Consider the following 17,093-nt stretch of genomic DNA (forward strand, 5'->3'; position numbering starts at 1 on the left):
AGCCTTAGTACCTAAAACGGTCATAGCATCAAACATGTGAATATTTTCCACCTTACCCTTTGCTTTTAGAGATTAGGCCTAGGGACTGGGCAAGACGATGAATAAATGCTCTTTCTGTACTCGTCAAAGAGGATGGAAATTCCATTTCTAGAAAGAAAAAATGATTCATTGTAGAGATATAACACAACTGAGATTTGTACTAATTCTCACATTTTGAAATGTCTTTGGTGCACCACAGAACCTATTGCCATAGCCATAGCCTATTGCTAAAACCTCCAATCCTGCAAATCATGGCAAAACAAATTACTCCTCAAGTATAGACAAAAGGGACTGCAGATGCTAGAATCTTGCGTAGAACTGGAAAGTGCTGGAGCAATTCAGCGAGACAAGCAGCATCTCTGGAGGACAGAGATTGAAGAAGGGTCCTGACCCAAAACATCGCCTATCCATGTTCTGACCCGCTGAATTACTCCAGCACTTTGAATTCTTTGATTATGTTCATCAGTTTATTCTAGTTATTACCAAAACAATAACTTTCAAAGATCTTCAAAAAGGGAATCTATTGTTAATAAAAACATAGGAAGCTGAGTTAAGGCTCTAACTGCAAGTGTCAAAAATATATAATGAATTGTGGCAATGATTTTTCCCTTGGTAACTTTAATTTAACATTCAGATGCTACATGACAATGTTTTATTATTGCATAGCATTATTGCTCAAATATAAACTTCCTCTGTTCAGTTATTCCAATTCTTTGTATTTTCTTCATTTGGTACACCCTTTGCTGCCCTATTGCATTGGCAGCTAACTTGCTTGCTTGCCTGCAAATACTTGCCTGTAAACCTAATCCCACAACCACCATTGCCATCCTCTCCCCGGCCCACAGCCACATAACAAACAGTGATTTAAAGAAGCTGGCCAATGTGGTCCAAAGCAATAGTTATTTATTTTTGTATGGAAATGAAATGACAAATACTGTCCTTGGAGAAGTCAAACTTTGCTACATCATCAGAGAATTTCATCAGAAAATAGTTTAAAAAAAAGGTAATTGATGGGATTTCTAAACCACTAACACACATTTTTAACTTATCATTACAAACCGGTCAATTTCCCAATAATATGAAAATAGCTAAAGTTATTCCGCTGTATAAAACTGGAGATAAACACCACTTCACAAATTACAGACCTGTTTCTCTTCTCCCACAGTTCTCTAAAATTCTGGAAAAACTTTTTGTCAACAGATTAGACAATTTCATAGATAAGCACAATTTACTCTCTAATAGTCAATATGGATTCAGAAGTAACCGGTCAACATCACTAGCTTTAACTGAACTCATTGAACAAATCACAAATTCTATAGATAAAAAGAAATATGCTGTTGGGGTATTCATTGATCTAAAAAAAGCATTCGATACAATAAATCATGAAATATTAATCAATAAATTGGAACTATATGGGATTAGGGGGTTGGCTTTAGAGTGGGTTAGAAGTTATTTAAAGAACAGGAAACAATTCGTGAAGATGGGAGAATATCAGTCTGGATGTTTGGACATTGTGTGTGGAGTCCCCCAGGGGTCAGTGTTGGGTCCTAAACTCTTCATCATCTACATCAATGATATATGTAAATTATCAAAAATATTGAAATTCATCCTATTTGCTGATGACACTAACATTCTTGGTTCTGGTGAAAATTTACAGCAACTTTTGGACAGTATCACTTCAGAATTTTGCAAAATTAAAAAATGGTTTGACATTAACAAATTATCACTAAACTTGAGCAAAACAAAAATTATGATATTTGGGAACAGTAAAATAAACAATCAAGCACAGGTACAGATAGAGGGTGTTAACATAGAAAGAGTAAATTAAACTAAATTCCTTGGGATGATAATAGATGAAAAAATTTGCTGGAAATCTCACATTAAACATATCCACAGTAAAGTATCTAGAAGCATTTCAGTTCTGGCCAAAGCAAAACATTTCCTAGATAACAAATCACTTCGCATTCTGTTCTGTTCACTAGTTTCACCTTATTTAAGTTACTGTATAGAGGTGTGGGGAAGTACATATATAAGTTCACTACAACCACTATTCATACTGCAAAAAAGAGCCATTAGAATAATTCATAATATCGGTTTTTGTGAACACACCAACTCATTATTTATAAAGTCTAAAATAATCAAATTTTATGACATTGTGGAATATCAAACAGCTCAATTCATGTACAAAGTGAGAAACAATTTGCTACCAAGTAACTTACAGGAAATGTTTTATGAAAGAGAGGGGGGGTATAATTTAAGGGGAACATTAAATTTCAAGATTCGCAATACTCGAACAACAATGAAAAGATTTTCTATATCAATCAGTGGAGTAAAGCTATGGAACAGAATGAATGCGGAATTAAAACAATGTTCAAACATCATCCAGTTTAAAAACAAATATAAAAACACATGATTTTTTCTAGGTACAGTGAGGAGGGGGATTAACAGTCACCAGGGGTCTACATATAATAACACATCATTATTTAAATAAGTATATCTATATGAACATATAAGGGTGTATGAGTATTTTTGTATTAATATCTGATACTTGATAAATATTGATTAGGGAATGGGGGGTAGGATTAAATAAGTTCACACTTCTTCCTACTCCTTTTCGCACATGTTAAGTAATGGATGAAATTCCTTGTATTTCTTCTGTTTTTTTTGTTTATTTTGTTTTTTAATTGATGTCTTTTAACATGTTCAAAATAAAATAAAATGAAATGAAATGAAATGAAATGGTTCAGCACCCAAAAATCATGCAATATTACAACTTGTGCCAGGGAGGAAAATCTTTTGGAGAATAGATAATTTTTAGCCTCAGTTGTCAAAATAATGAGAAGGAACATATAAAACACTATTGAAAAATTAGTTATGAAAGCCTGTTGCAAAAAAACAAACAGGAATTCGCAGTGCAGTTGCCATAAATTTTCAAACATTACTGGATATGAAAATTATGCCAAAGAAAATAGTCACCAATGTTACATCTTTATCCAAGGAGAATCAGGAATAGAGTACATAACAGCAGATTGAATGCTGTGAAGCAACTCCACATAGATAGCACCCGGGGTCGGGATTGATCTTGGGTCTTTGGCGCTGAGGCAGCAGCTCTAATTGCTGCACCATAATGCCATCCTTGAGACTGTTGTTCTTGATAATGACTATAACACGGTAGCCTATGTAAACTTGCAAGACGCAAGACACGTGAGATAGCAACCAACACTTAAAAGCATGGTGCTTTATAATATGGATGCATGTACTGCAAAATTTTAAAGTTGTATCAGAACAGATCAAGCACCAGAAATGAGTGGGTTGATCCTGAAAGGAGATAATTCAAGACTGACATGATGAAGGAAGATAAACATGAATAATGTTTAGCCACTAGAACACATTATTGAAACAAACAAGCACAAATTAACAAACATTTTGAGATTTTAAATATATATATTTCATGAGACTTAAGCATTGTAATTGTCTCTCACAATCGCCCTTACAACTGAGTGGCCTGCTGGGCTATTTAGGTGAATTATATTTATTACCCTGGAATAGTTAAATAAAGCAGATTTCCTTGCTCTAAGAACATTGATGAGTTGATCTTTTTGCAAGTTCTTGGTTTCAAAACCCAACATTACTGAAAATAAATATTTTAAATCTGATTTATTGAATAAACCAATTTACAGTGCCCTCCATAATGTTTGGGACAAAAACCCATCATTTATTTATTTGCCTCGGTACTCCACAATCTGAGATTTGTAATAGAAAAAATCATATGTGGTTAAAGTGCACATTGTCAGATTTTAATAAAGGCCATGTTTATACATTTTGGTTTCACCATGTAGAAATAACAGCAGTGTTTATGCATAGTCGCCCCATTTCAGGCCACCATGTTCGGTCTTTATCCCAAACATTATGGAGGGCACTGTAAATTCCTCCTTTTGGAATTTAAGTAGGGGTCTTCTGGGTTGCAGATCTAGTAAAATAATACAAACAACATGTCTAACAACTTTTGACAACAAGGAGCATTGATTCCCTTTCGTAACTTATGTTTGTTGCAACTAATTTTCCCTCGTCAAAGTCCCACAAACAGTCAGATAACCTTTCATGTTAACTTGACTGAGGGAATAAGGAAAAAAGTCTTCCAAACTAGAATCTGCACTAGACAATTCAACCTTTGGCACCTAAACCTCCATTCAATAAGATCATGCGTTATACATTTTTCTCAGCACCACCTCTTGTTCTAACCTTTTGTTCGTTGAATTCCTTAATATCTGTTATGTTCATAAGAGCAGAATTAGGCCATTCGGCCCATCAAGTCGACTCTGCCAATCAATATTGGCTGATCTATCTCTCCCTCTCAAACCCATTCTCCTGCCTTCTTCCCATAACCCGACACCCATTTGTTATGCAAATCTTGTGATAGGATCTTTACATCCAGCAAAGAGGACAGTGTCTTCAACAAGTAAGCCTTTAAGGGAGCACTGCACCACATCAAATATTCTTAGTCTTTCTCATCTATATAATTTCCTCCAGTACTACTACTTGCATTAAAAATGTATTTAAATCTTAAATGGGTCTTAACCAATAATCATTTGACCCAAAGGGAAGAGTACTACCAGTGAGCCAAGGACATTCTGGTAAACATAAAAAAAACACTGCAGTGTTCAAATGGGATAGTATTGTCCTATGCATTGACTCATGCTCTTTACACAAATAGCCATCATAAGAACAGAGTAGCTCATTCGTCATTTCCATATATGATAGGTTCTAAGAACATCTTATATTCAAACTCCTGATTATAAAGTGCCACAGTCCTCGGTGAGGCAGGTAGTTGCCACAGTGCAATTAATAGTCTAGTCAAGTCAAGTCAAGTCGAGCCCCTACTGAAAAAACCTAACCTGGACCCCACCTTGCCTAGCAACTACAGACCCATTCCCAAACTGCCATTCCTGTCAAAAGTCCTTGAAAAGGCAATTCTAAACCAATTAGTGCCCTACCTACACCAAAACACCATCCTGGAAAGTTTCCAGTCAGGTTTCAGAGCCCACCACAGCACAGTCTGCCTTGTTGAAGGTACACAACGACCTGCTTCTCGCCATCGACACCGGCGAATGTGCAATCCTGCTCCATCTCGATCTCAGCGCAGCGTTCGATACAGTGGACCATACCATCCTTATTGACCGTCTCCAGTACGCAGTTGGCATTGATGGTACTCTCCTGAGCTGGTTCGTTTCCTACCTCAAAGATAGGAGTTTCGCCATCAACATAGGCAGTTATTCCTCTTCTCCAGCTAGCCTCTCCTGCGGAGTTCCACAAGGCTCCATCCTAGGCCCCATTCTCTTCTCTCTATACATGCTCCCCCTTGGCCAAATCATTCAAAGGCACGGCATTTCTTTCCACTGCTATGCCGATGACACTCAGCTTTACCTCCCCCTGAAACCCAACAACCAGTCAAATTTAAACAGCCTCTTACACTGCCTTGAGGACATAAAATGTTGGATGGCACAGAATTTCCTCCAATTAAATGAGAGCAAGTCTGAGGTCTTCCTATTCGGCCCCCCCGACTCCATCAAATCGATAACAGGCAGTCTTGGAAGCCTATCCTGCCTAGTCAAACCGCACGTCAAAAACCTCGGCGTGATATTTGACTCTGCATTAAAGTTTGACAAGCAAGTCAACGCTGTGGTAAAAGCCAGCTTCTTCCAACTTCGTACCATAGCTAAAATCAAACCTTTCCTCCAATTTGACGACACTGAAAAAATCATTCACGCTTTCATTTCCTCCCGCCTAGACTACTGCAACTCCCTATACACTGGGATCAGCCAATCATCCCTGTCCCACCTGCAACTGGTCCAAAACGCCGCAGCGAGACTCCTGACGGGTACCCGTAAAAGGGACCACATCACGACGATTCTGGCCTCTCTCCACTGGCTCCCTGTACGGTACAGAATCAACTTCAAGCTACTCCTATTCATATATAAAGCCCTAAATGGACATTCCCCCCCCTACATCAAAAATCTTCTAACCCACCTCTCTAACTCCAGGTCCCTCAGGTCGGCCGTCTTGGGGCTACTCACCATCCCGCGGTCTAGGCTTAAGCTCAGGGGTGACCGCGCTTTTGCGGTTGCAGCTCCTAGATTGTGGAACAGCATCCCTCTCCCCATCAGAACTGCCCCCTCCATCGACTCCTTTAAGTCCAAGCTCAAAACCTATTTCTACTCCCTAGCGTTTGAGGCCCATTGAGGAGGCGCTGTGAACTGTTTTGTATGTGCTGTTAAGTTTGTGTGCTACTGTATGTTTCATTTTTTCCTTAGTACCTAATCAGATGCACAGCACTTTGGTCAACGTGGGTTGTTTTTAAATGTGCTATACAAATAAAATTGACTTGACTTGACAATACTATATTAAAATGAGTATCTAGTAACTATTTCATGCTATCACATATCATAGAATTTTTCAGCAACAAATGCACTGTTACTCCATCCACCTTTTTGATCGCTGTAACGGAATCTCTCTAGGGCAATATTTACTGCAATTTTCACTTCTTCATCAATCCGGATATCTTTAAACCCCTTAGCTTTAGAGGCAGTTTGGCTTGATTGGGCACTGCCAGGTCGCGGCGACACACTTGTAGGTCTTGACATGTTGAATCTGAACAAAAATTCCATGAAAAAAGATTGTAAATCAATTCCAAACAATGAAATAACAAAATCAAAATTCTTAATGTACAATTCTTACTTCAAACTACACGACCAAGTTTCAGAGTTCAAGGTGAATGTAAATATTTCACAACATTTGTTTAACTGTGCTTCATGAACCTCCGTATCTTAGATCTGTGACTATTCACGTAATCTAACTCCCAATTAACAATCACACTGATTAAAAATTAACCAAACAACTTCCGACTGGTTCGCACATTAGACGTGTCCACCAGTACAAAATGCACAAATCCAGCGATAAGCAAAAAAAATCCAGGAGCTGAAATTCTGAAATAAAAACAAAGACAATAATTCTGGCTAATGACCTGTATAGCAAGACCAAACATGTCGGGAAATTTATTGGGAGGGATTCAAATGCTCTCTATACCTCTAACCAAATGTGACTTTCAACAATCATGAACTACACCATAAATAGCACCACAACCACAATAATAAGAAATAATGATGAAAGGATGAAGAGAGAAAAAAAGAGGAGAGGGAAAAGGGAAAGAGAAAAATAGAATGAAGGAAAGAAGGGAACGAAAGTGGAAAAATAAATCAGAAACAGCTATGTGTGCATAAATAGTTGGAAATGACAGGGCAGATTGAGAAAGTGATTTAAAAATGTCTGTACGATTCTAGCTTTTATAATTGGAGACATACAGTGGAAGAGGAATAAAATCATGATGAACCTTTATCAAACACAATGTTTCAGCTACAAGTACTGTGTCCAGGTTTAGGTGCCACACTTTAGGAAGAAGCAAAGGATCGTGGAGGCCGATTCACTGGATATTTTCAAGAGTTAGATTTATCTCTTAGGGCTAAAGGAATCAAGGGATATGGGGAAAAAGCAGGAACGGGAAACTGATTTTTAATGATCAGCCATGATCATATTGAATGGCGGTGCTGGCTCGAAGGGCCGAATGGCCCACTCCTGCACCTATTTTTCTATGTTCTATGTTTCTATGATAGGGTGCAGAAGAGATTTACTAAGGTTCAGGTACTTCAGTAATATACATGGATGGGAAAACTGGGGAGAAACTGTTCCTATTGGTAGAAGGATCAAGAACCAAAGGCTTTCGGATGAAGTTGAATAGTAAAAGAAAAACATTTTGTTTTTAAGCAGCAAGTGTTAGGGTGTGGACTGCCAAGGCAGAAATGGAGGGAGACTCAATTATGACATACAAAAGAGAGCTGGATGAAAAAGGAATATGCTGGGCTAATGGGAGAAAGCAAAAGAAGTGGAAAAAGCAAAAAATCTATTACATGGAAGCAGCTCCGACTTTCGATGCTGTTCTACGACTGGCAGGATTTGCAAAATGATATGAGGCACATAACAAAAAGACAACTCAGTGGATATGGCTACATGCACTTGAGATCAATGGGCATAGGCAAGTTTTTCAGTTAACCGTCATTCTAAGAAGAAGCAGATAATCCCAAACAGCTTTCAATGAATGAATGAATAAACGAATAAGTTTATTGGCCAAGTATGTACACATACAAGGAATGTGCCTTGGTGCTCCGCTCGCAAGTATCAACACGAACATACAGTGAAAAATTAAGAATAAAGCATAAAACATTAAAAATACAACATTACAGTTTGAACATGGGAGTGAAATAAACCAGAGCGAAAAGAGACTACAGACTTTTGGTTATTGAGTAGAGCTCCGACTCAAGGAAAAAAGCTGTTTTTTATCTCTGGCTGTGGCGACTTTGTGGGCTATCTTTAGTCCAGTAATTACAACCAAGGAGCTTTCAAAAGCTTATTTGGCTGCTTACCACACTAAATGAAATCTCACTCGTGAAATTCACATGATGTCACATAGAAACATTTTGTAGCATGTTGGTACAGTTAGTAGAGCTGGTGCGAGACTCAGGGAACGTCTTTGTGGAGTTTGCACTTTCTGTCTGTTACGATATGAGTTCCACTGGATTTTCCAGCCTCCTCCCAAAGACCAAAAATGTGTAATTTAGTAGGTTAACAATGTAGAGGAATGGTAGAATCTCTGGAGGGTTAAAAAGAAATAAAAAATAGGATTATTGTAACATGGATGCTTGATAGTCAGCTCAGGCTTGGAAGGCTGAGGTGCCTTCGACAACCCTTTGAAAAAGACCCCATGAAAAGATAGGAAATAGGAGCTCAACTCATCATTCAATATGAGCATGCCTGATGATATGCTTCAGGACTTTGTTCACTCTTTTTCTTCCTTAGCATTGAGAAATACAGTGCCCTCCATAATATTTGGGACAAAGACCCATCATTTATTTATTTGCCTCTGTACTCCACAATTTGAGATTTGAAATAGAAAAAAAACACATGTGGTTAAAGTGCACATTGTCAGATTTTAATAAAGGCCATTTTTTAAAACATCTTGGTTTCACCATGAGGAAATTACAGCAGTGTTAAGGATAGCGGAGTCAGGGGGTATGGGGAGAAGGCAGGAACGGGGTACTGATTGAGAATGATCAGCCATTATCACATTGAATGGCGGTACTGGCTCGAAGGGCCTCCTCCTGCACCTATTGTCTATTGTCTATAGCTTATCAGAGTTACCAATGTCTGCTGATTATTAGGATGGTAACAGAAAACATGGTCCTGGGCAAGATTTGAGCAGTATCAAAACCACATAAGTGGGCTTTTTTTGAGGTTTAGAAAGGGAACACAGGGATTCTCAAAGGCAGAAAACAGCTATAGGTACCAGTGATGGGGCAAAGTGAGGGATGCTCTATCAAAAGGTCATCAGACTGGAGAGGTTCTCGAGAGGGAAGAACTTTGAACAAGAAAACAGCAATGTTAAAATAGTGATGGTTCTTTGCTCTAGCATAGTACATATCAAGTCACAGCATAGAAACATAGGCTTTAGTCCGCAATCATCATTAATCCTACATTAATTATTTTATTTATTCTCCCCGCATTCTTATCAACTCCTCCTAGATTCTATCTCTCACCTGAGGGCATTTACTGTACCCAATTAACACACCATCCCACCTGTCTTTAGGAGACAGAAAACTGGGTCCCCTTGGTGAAACCCATGGAAGTCACAGGGCGAATGTGCAAACTCCACACAGACAGCACCCAATGTCAGGATTGAACTTAGATGTCTGAATCTACTCTACCAGCTATGCCAGTTATCAAACAGACAGTAATGATGAAAGGCCGGGTAATCAGAAGCTTAATCGTGGAAGTACCTTCTCGACCTCCCAACTTTTGTTTTGAAAAAAGGAATTAAATTAGGATCACTTCAGGCAATGAGTGATCAAGAATTTGTAAGTGAATGTTATAGATAGCTGAGTTTTGGGAGTACCTCAAAGGTATGCCGAATAAATCATTAAAAAAAACTATATTAGACTGGAATGGAGATGAGGAAGAATTTCTTTAGCCAGAGGGTGGTGAATCTGTGGAATTCATTGCGGTGGTGGAGGCTGTCATTGGATATTTTTTAAACGGAGATTGATAATTTCTTGATAAGTAAATCCATCAAAGATAACAGGGAGAAGGCAAGAGAACGGGATTAGAACATAGAACAACACTGCACAGGAACCCACAATGTTTGTGTTGAACATGATGGAACGGAGGAGCACACTCAATGGACCAAATGGCCTAATTCTGTTCATATGTCTTATGGATCAGTCAAGTCATGATGGGCTTGGATGACATTTTCAGTTTAGAGGGTTTGTGAAATTCAGAATTGGAAACGACAATCTTATTGGTAGTTGGAGCATGATGAACTCTAACATAAAAAGGAATTTGCATTCCTGCTGGGGAATCCTTGGGACTTTAATTTTCAGGCCACCAATTTGAACTATGTAATTACATTTGAACTTTGAAGCGAAATTGCTTCGCAATGTTGAATTACTAAATTATTTTTTGCAAATTTCTCAGACTAGAAGTTTCAGCCCGTCTAGTCCGTGGCGGCTCTTTTCGACTGATGACCAAATCGAAGCCTGGTCTTCGGGCAGTTTGTACACTACACTCTCAGATCCAGACCACCGGCTTCATCAAAAGCCAGCCCCGTCCTCCGTGTCTGGCCACATTTGACACCGGGTTGGAAAGAGCGCACAGTGAGCTGTGCCCTCACCCCACACGACCTGGCCGGAGGAAGGGAGGGAAAGGAGGGTGGGTCGGCGGTCGGGAACCACCCCACGGATAAAAGAGGAGGAGGGGGGAGGGCCGTCGCCTCACGGGCCGCTCCTTCGGGAGGGTTACACAAGCAGTGGGGCGACCCCAATGGCCGGCGAACGGATCGAACGGCCGGTCGGCTTTAAACATTGTGTCCTGTCTTGGTCTGGTTTGGTCCGGTCCGGGCGTCCGGTCGCTGCGGCCACTCGGCACTCACCCGGCAGCCAGCGCTCGCTCCCATTCACCTCCACTGTGGCGTCGCGCGTCACCGGAGCGCTCGGCTCCCAACGACGTCATCGGGCACCGACACGTGACACGCGTACGCTCCAGCCGGGGCGGGGCGTGGCTCAACCGAGCCCAAAGATACTCGAGCACCAAGATAGACCACTCGACTCCGAAAACCGTAGTAGGGCATGGGTCAATGTCAGCGCCATTTTAGTAGGCAGATTCAGTGTGCGAGACTGGGCAGTGATCATAACTCTGCGATTTCTTCGTATAAAAAATGTTTGCAAACAATTACTTTTGTTCAACTTCTTGGATAAGTTGATAGTTGACATTTATAACTAATTCTTGAAGAATTGCTGCTTCGTGATCTTTAAACTTTGGATGTTACTGATTGAATATTTGCACTAGAGATCCACTCTGTATCAGGCCAATTGATCATATTTAATGACCTGTTCTTTGCTTTCTCTGTTAATTTTAATTTCACCTCCACGAGCTGTATCTCTTGTTTTATTTTAAAGTCATGGGAGCAGAGATTAGGCATTTGCAAACAATAGAACTCTACTGTATCCACAATATAATTGAAAAGACATTTAATAGACAATAGGTGCAGGAGGAGGCCATTTGGCTCTTCGAGCCAGCACTGCCATTCAATGTGATCATGGCTGATCATTCACAAACAGTACCGCGTTCCTGCCTCTTTCCATACTCCGCTATCATTAAGAGCTCTATCCAACTTAACTTAATACAGAGCCAGAAATTTCAATTGGTGAATTGATTAGTTAAAAACCCTTGACAGCCACTAAAATGACCGATACTGCCTGACGTGGTACAGAAGCATAAATCCAACTCAAATAGACTCAGTGTTGGAGTAAATCACTGGGACAGGCAGCATCTCTGGTGAAAAACGATGGGTGATGTTTCAGGTTGGGACCCTTCTTTAGACGAGGGGGGGGGGGGAGGTGAAGAGCTGGTATAAATGAATTTACTGGGGTTATAGTAACAGCAGTCTACATCCCACCGAATGCTAACGCTAGCACAGCTTTAGGCTACCTGCTCGGTGCAATAAACTCACAACAGAGCACATATCCAGAAGCAGCCCACATCATAGCCGGGGACTTCAATCATGCAGACCTAAAGTCAGTTCTCCCGAAACTTGAACAACACATAAGATGTGCTACCAGGGGGAAAAACACACTAGACAAGGTTTATTCAAATATTAAGAAGGGTTTCAGGTCAGCACCACTACCACACCTGGGGCAGTCAGATCACCTGTCCATATTCTTAACTCCAGCATACACCCCACTCAGGAGGAAAGCTCCATTCACCATAAAGACTGTTAAGACATGGCCTGAAGGAGCTTCCTCGCAGCTGCAGGATTGCTTCGAAAGGACCAACTGGGATATTTTTGAGGATCAGGACTTGGAGGAGTATACATCAACTGTACTCTGCTACATCCAAAACTGTGTTGACAATGTCACCGTCGACAAACGTATCCGGTTGTATCCCAATCAGAAGCCCTGGATGACAAAGAATGTCAGGTCTCTCCTCAAGGACCGTAACACCGCCTTCAGGTCTAGTGATAGAGCTCTATACAGTGCTGCTAGAACCAACCTGAAGAGGCATAAAGGATGCCAAAGCGTCCTACAAGAGGAAGATTGAGGACCACTTTACCAACAATGACCCACGGCGGGTATGGCAAGGCATCCAGCACATCACCAACTACAAGACCAGCAACCGCACGACTGCCGACGGCGACGCCTCGCTGGCAGAGGAACTTAACTGTTTCTTTGCTCGTTTCGAGGTGAAAGCTGCAGGGGCAGACATAACACCCTCTCCAGCACCTGACAGCAACACCTTCACTGTGCAAGAGTATGATGTTAAGCGCGTGCTCAGAGCAGTGAATCCCAGGAAAGCTGCAGGCCCCGATGGTGTGACGGGCAGAGTGCTGAGGGAATGTGCAGACCAATTATCTGAGGTCTTCACAAAAATCTTCAACCTGTCCCTTTTAAAATCCACCATCCCTCCCTGCCTGAAGTCCGCCACAATCATCCCACTGCCGAAAAAGTCTGTCATCAGCGGCCTTAACGACTACCGTCCGGTAGCACTCACACCGGTCATCACAAAGTGCTTCGAGAGACTGGTCCTGCAGCACATCAAAGCCAGCCTCCCACCCACCTTCGACCCATACCAGTTTGCCTACAGAGCAAATAGGTCTTCAGGGGATGCCATCGACACTGCTCTTCACACTGCACTGACCTTCCTTGAACACCAGGGGAGCTATGTGAGGATGCTCTTCCTCGACATCAGCTCTGCCTTTAACACGGTCATCCCGAGCAGACTGGTCACCAAACTTTCTGACCTTGGATTTTCCCAAACCATCTGCCAATGGATCAAGGACTTCCTGACCAACCGCCCCCAGACCGTCAAAATAGGCCCTCACCTCTCCTCCACCATTACACTGAGCACCGGCTCACCACAGGGCTGTGTGTTGAGCCCCATCCTTTACTCCCTCTACACTCACGACTGCGCCCCCACCCATCCCACCAACACCATCATCAAGTTCGCGGATGACACGACTGTGGTTGGACTCATCTCAGGAGGAGATGAGACAGCCTACAGGGATGAAATCCAAAGGACAATCTTGTCCTGAACTCCTCCAAAACAAAGGAACTTATAATTGACTTCAGGAAAACCAGTGCAGAATACGACCCACTCTACATCAATGGGGTCTGTGTGGAAAGGGTACCCGCTTTCAGGTTCCTGGGTACGCACATCGCAGAGGATCTTACCTGGTCTACCAACACCATCACCACAGTGAAGAAGGCACAGCAGAGACTCCACTTCCTGAGGATCCTCAGGAAAACCAACCTGCAGGAGAAGCTCATGATGTCCTTCTATCGCTGCTCCATCGAGAGTGTGCTGGCATACTGTATAACCACATGGTATGCCAGCTGCTCAGAAAAGGACAGGAAGGCCCTTCAGAGGGTCATCACGACGGCCCAGAAGATCATCGGCTGCTCACTGCCCTCCCTGGAGCACCTGTTCAGCCTACGCTGCCTCAGTAGAGCAGGCAAAATAATAAAAGATCCATCCCACCCCGGCCACCGTCTGTTTGTTCATCTGCCCTCTGGTCGACGTTTCAGGTCGATCAAATCCTGAACAAACAGACTTAAGAACAGTTTTTACCCCAGGGCCATACGAGAACTGAACACTACCTTCTGCACTAGGCAACACTGTTAAAACTTTTGTACTTAATATAATTGTATTTATTTGTTTTTGCATTTATTGCATATATGTTTTTACGCACCGTCAGGATTGGCTATTTTTTAATTTCGTTGTACTCGTTGCAATGACAATAAATGAATATTATATTATAAATCTAGACCTGATCTTTTCATTGGTTAGCTGATGTGGGAAACAGTGCAACCCTCGCACACAAATGATGTAAATGTTACCATGAATGACAAATAAAAAGTGTTATCCTTGTTTATTAAGTTCATTTTTGAATTATATAAAATTTAAGGGGGTTGGTGCAATATACTGCTTGTTTACAAATGTGTCGTAATGAGATATTCACATTTGAAAAGTCCATAAATCACAAAGAAAACAAGGTGCCTATGTTATTTGACCAACATGAATTTAAATATGAATTTTTTACAGGTTGTTGGGTAGTGGGTAAGGATCATGTAACTAATTTTTCACAAAAGTGAGGGTGAGCACTATATTGCTATATTGCTCACTATACCCCTCAACTATGTTAAATTCAAAACTAAACTATGATAGTAATGTACATTATTCATGTCTAAAGCTAGCACTTCTGTATCAGTGTAGGTATGTATGCATTACATTTTATTACACTAATATAGAATGAAAAAACATTTCTGGAAATAAGTCTAATGAAATATATGTGAGAGAACCAGTTAGTCTGACATCAGTGGTGGGGAAGATGCTGGAGTCAATTATAAAAGACGAAATTGCTGAGCATTTGGATAGCAGTAACAGGATCATTCCGAGTCAGCATGGATTTACGAAGGGGAAATCATATCATCATATCATCATATATATACAGCGCGGAAACAGGCCTTTTCGGCCCACCAAGTCCGCGCCGCCCAGCGATCCCCGTACATTAACACTATCCTACACCCACTAGGGACATTTTTTTTACATTTTTACCCAGCCAATTAACCTACAAATGCTTGACAAATCTACTGGAATTTTTTTTGAGGATGTAACTAGGAAAATTGACAGGGGAGAGTCAGTGGATGTGGTGTACCTCGACTTTCAGAAAGCCTTCGACAAGGTCCCACATAGGAGATTAGTGGGCAAAATTAGAGCACATGGTATTGGGGGTAGGGTACTGACATGGATAGAAAATTGGTTGACAGACAGAAAGCAAAGAGTGGGGATAAATGGGTCCCTTTCGGAATGGCAGGCAGTGACCAGTGGGGTACCGCAAGGTTCGGTGCTGGGACCCCAGCTATTTACGATATACATTAATGACTTAGATGAAGGGATTAAAAGTACCATTAGCAAATTTGCAGATGATACTAAGCTGGGGGGTAGTGTGAATTGTGAGGAAGATGCAATAAGGCTGCAGGGTGACTTGGACAGGTTGTGTGAGTGGGCGGATACATGGCAGATGCAGTCTAATATAGATAAGTGTGAGGTTATTCACTTTGGAAGTAAGAATAGAAAGGCAGATTATTATCTGAATGGTGTCAAGTTAGGAAGAGGGGATGTTCAACGAGATCTGGGTGTCCTAGTACATCAGTCACTGAAAGGAAGCATGCAGGTACAGCAGGCAGTGAAGAAAGCCAATGGAATGTTGGCCTTCATAACAAGAGGAGTTGAGTATAGGAGCAAAGAGGTCCTTCTACAGTTGTACCGGGCCCTGGTGAGACCGCACCTGGAGTACTGTGTGCAGTTTTGGTCTCCAAATTTGAGGAAGGATATTCTTGCTATTGAGGGCGTGCAGCGTAGGTTCACTAGGTTAATTCCCGGAATGGCGGGACTGTCGTATATTTGAAGAACATGGATAGGCAACAAAAGGTGGATGCAGGTGAGGGGGGGCCGTTATTGGGAGTAAGTGACAATGGCTAGAGATGAAAAGACAAAATACTGAAGTTGGGTCTCGACCCAAAATGTCACCATTCCTTCTCTCCAGAGATGCTGTCTGTCCCGCTGAGTTACTCCAACATTTTGTGTCTATCTGTGATTTAAACCAGCATTTGCAGTTCCTTCCTACACATCCAAGCCAAAACAGTGCTAGGTAAGGAAAGAAGAGTGAACTGTAAAGCCGGAGGGAGAGACATAGGTAGGAGACAAAATGGGGATAAGAGGGAAACTCAGGGATGGGAGGTGACTGTATGGTGGGGGGAAAAGGGCAGTGACTAAGATGGTCAGAGATGGTAGAAGAAATGTAAGCATTGAAGTAGGAATTGAAATAGAGGAATTTAATACTTGTACCGATGCACCGATGCATTGTACAATGTACCGATGCATTGCCGGCTACTCAAATAAATTGAGGCGCTGTTCCTATTGGATGAAACTTTATTTCTATCATTTATATTCTTCACCATTGTCTATTCATGGGGTTGCATTTCACATAATTCTAATAGTAGGTGTATTTTGACCGTTAGCAGATTGATCAGTTATATGCTCAGTCAATCACAGGAACTGAATTTCTCCACATGGAAGGGATCTATGAAAGCCACTGCATCATAAAGATAACCAATATCAAAGACCCCACACCATTCCGGCCACACTCATTTCATTCAGGAATGTTAAGTGTTTTCTTATCATATAGCCCAAAACAGAACAATGAAATTTTTACTTGCAGCAGCACAACAGATATGTAAACATAGTATGTATGCACATTAATATAAAACTAAAACAAAGACAAAAAAATGCTCCCAAGTCTACGTAGTTTAGAGCTTATTTGGAGGTTGTGGTGTTTAAGAACCTGATGGTTGTAGGGAAGAAGCTGCTCCTAAGCCTGGACGTTAGAGTTTTCA

At 41.3% G+C, this 17,093-nt stretch overlaps 1 protein-coding gene across 4 annotated transcripts in view; it reads right to left on the reverse strand.

The window, feature by feature from the left end:
• The window catches only part of ythdc2 (YTH domain containing 2), an 86,139-nt gene extending 75,022 nt beyond the window's left edge, over positions 1-11,117 (reverse strand). For all 4 annotated transcript variants that reach the window (XM_078396335.1, XM_078396332.1, XM_078396333.1 and 1 more), the window contains exons 1-3: positions 11,072-11,117; positions 6,524-6,687; positions 57-147 (exon numbers count right to left, since the gene is read on the reverse strand). In XM_078396335.1, coding sequence (XP_078252461.1) covers positions 57-147; positions 6,524-6,680 — 248 coding nt within the window. In that variant the 5' untranslated portion in view covers positions 6,681-6,687; positions 11,072-11,117. The remainder of the gene's footprint in view (positions 1-56; positions 148-6,523; positions 6,688-11,071) is intronic.
• Positions 11,118-17,093: the final 5,976 nt, after the last annotated feature.

The sequence above is a fragment of the Rhinoraja longicauda genome, chromosome 3 (assembly GCF_053455715.1).
Source record: "Rhinoraja longicauda isolate Sanriku21f chromosome 3, sRhiLon1.1, whole genome shotgun sequence".
Taxonomy (NCBI): domain Eukaryota; kingdom Metazoa; phylum Chordata; class Chondrichthyes; order Rajiformes; family Arhynchobatidae; genus Rhinoraja; species Rhinoraja longicauda.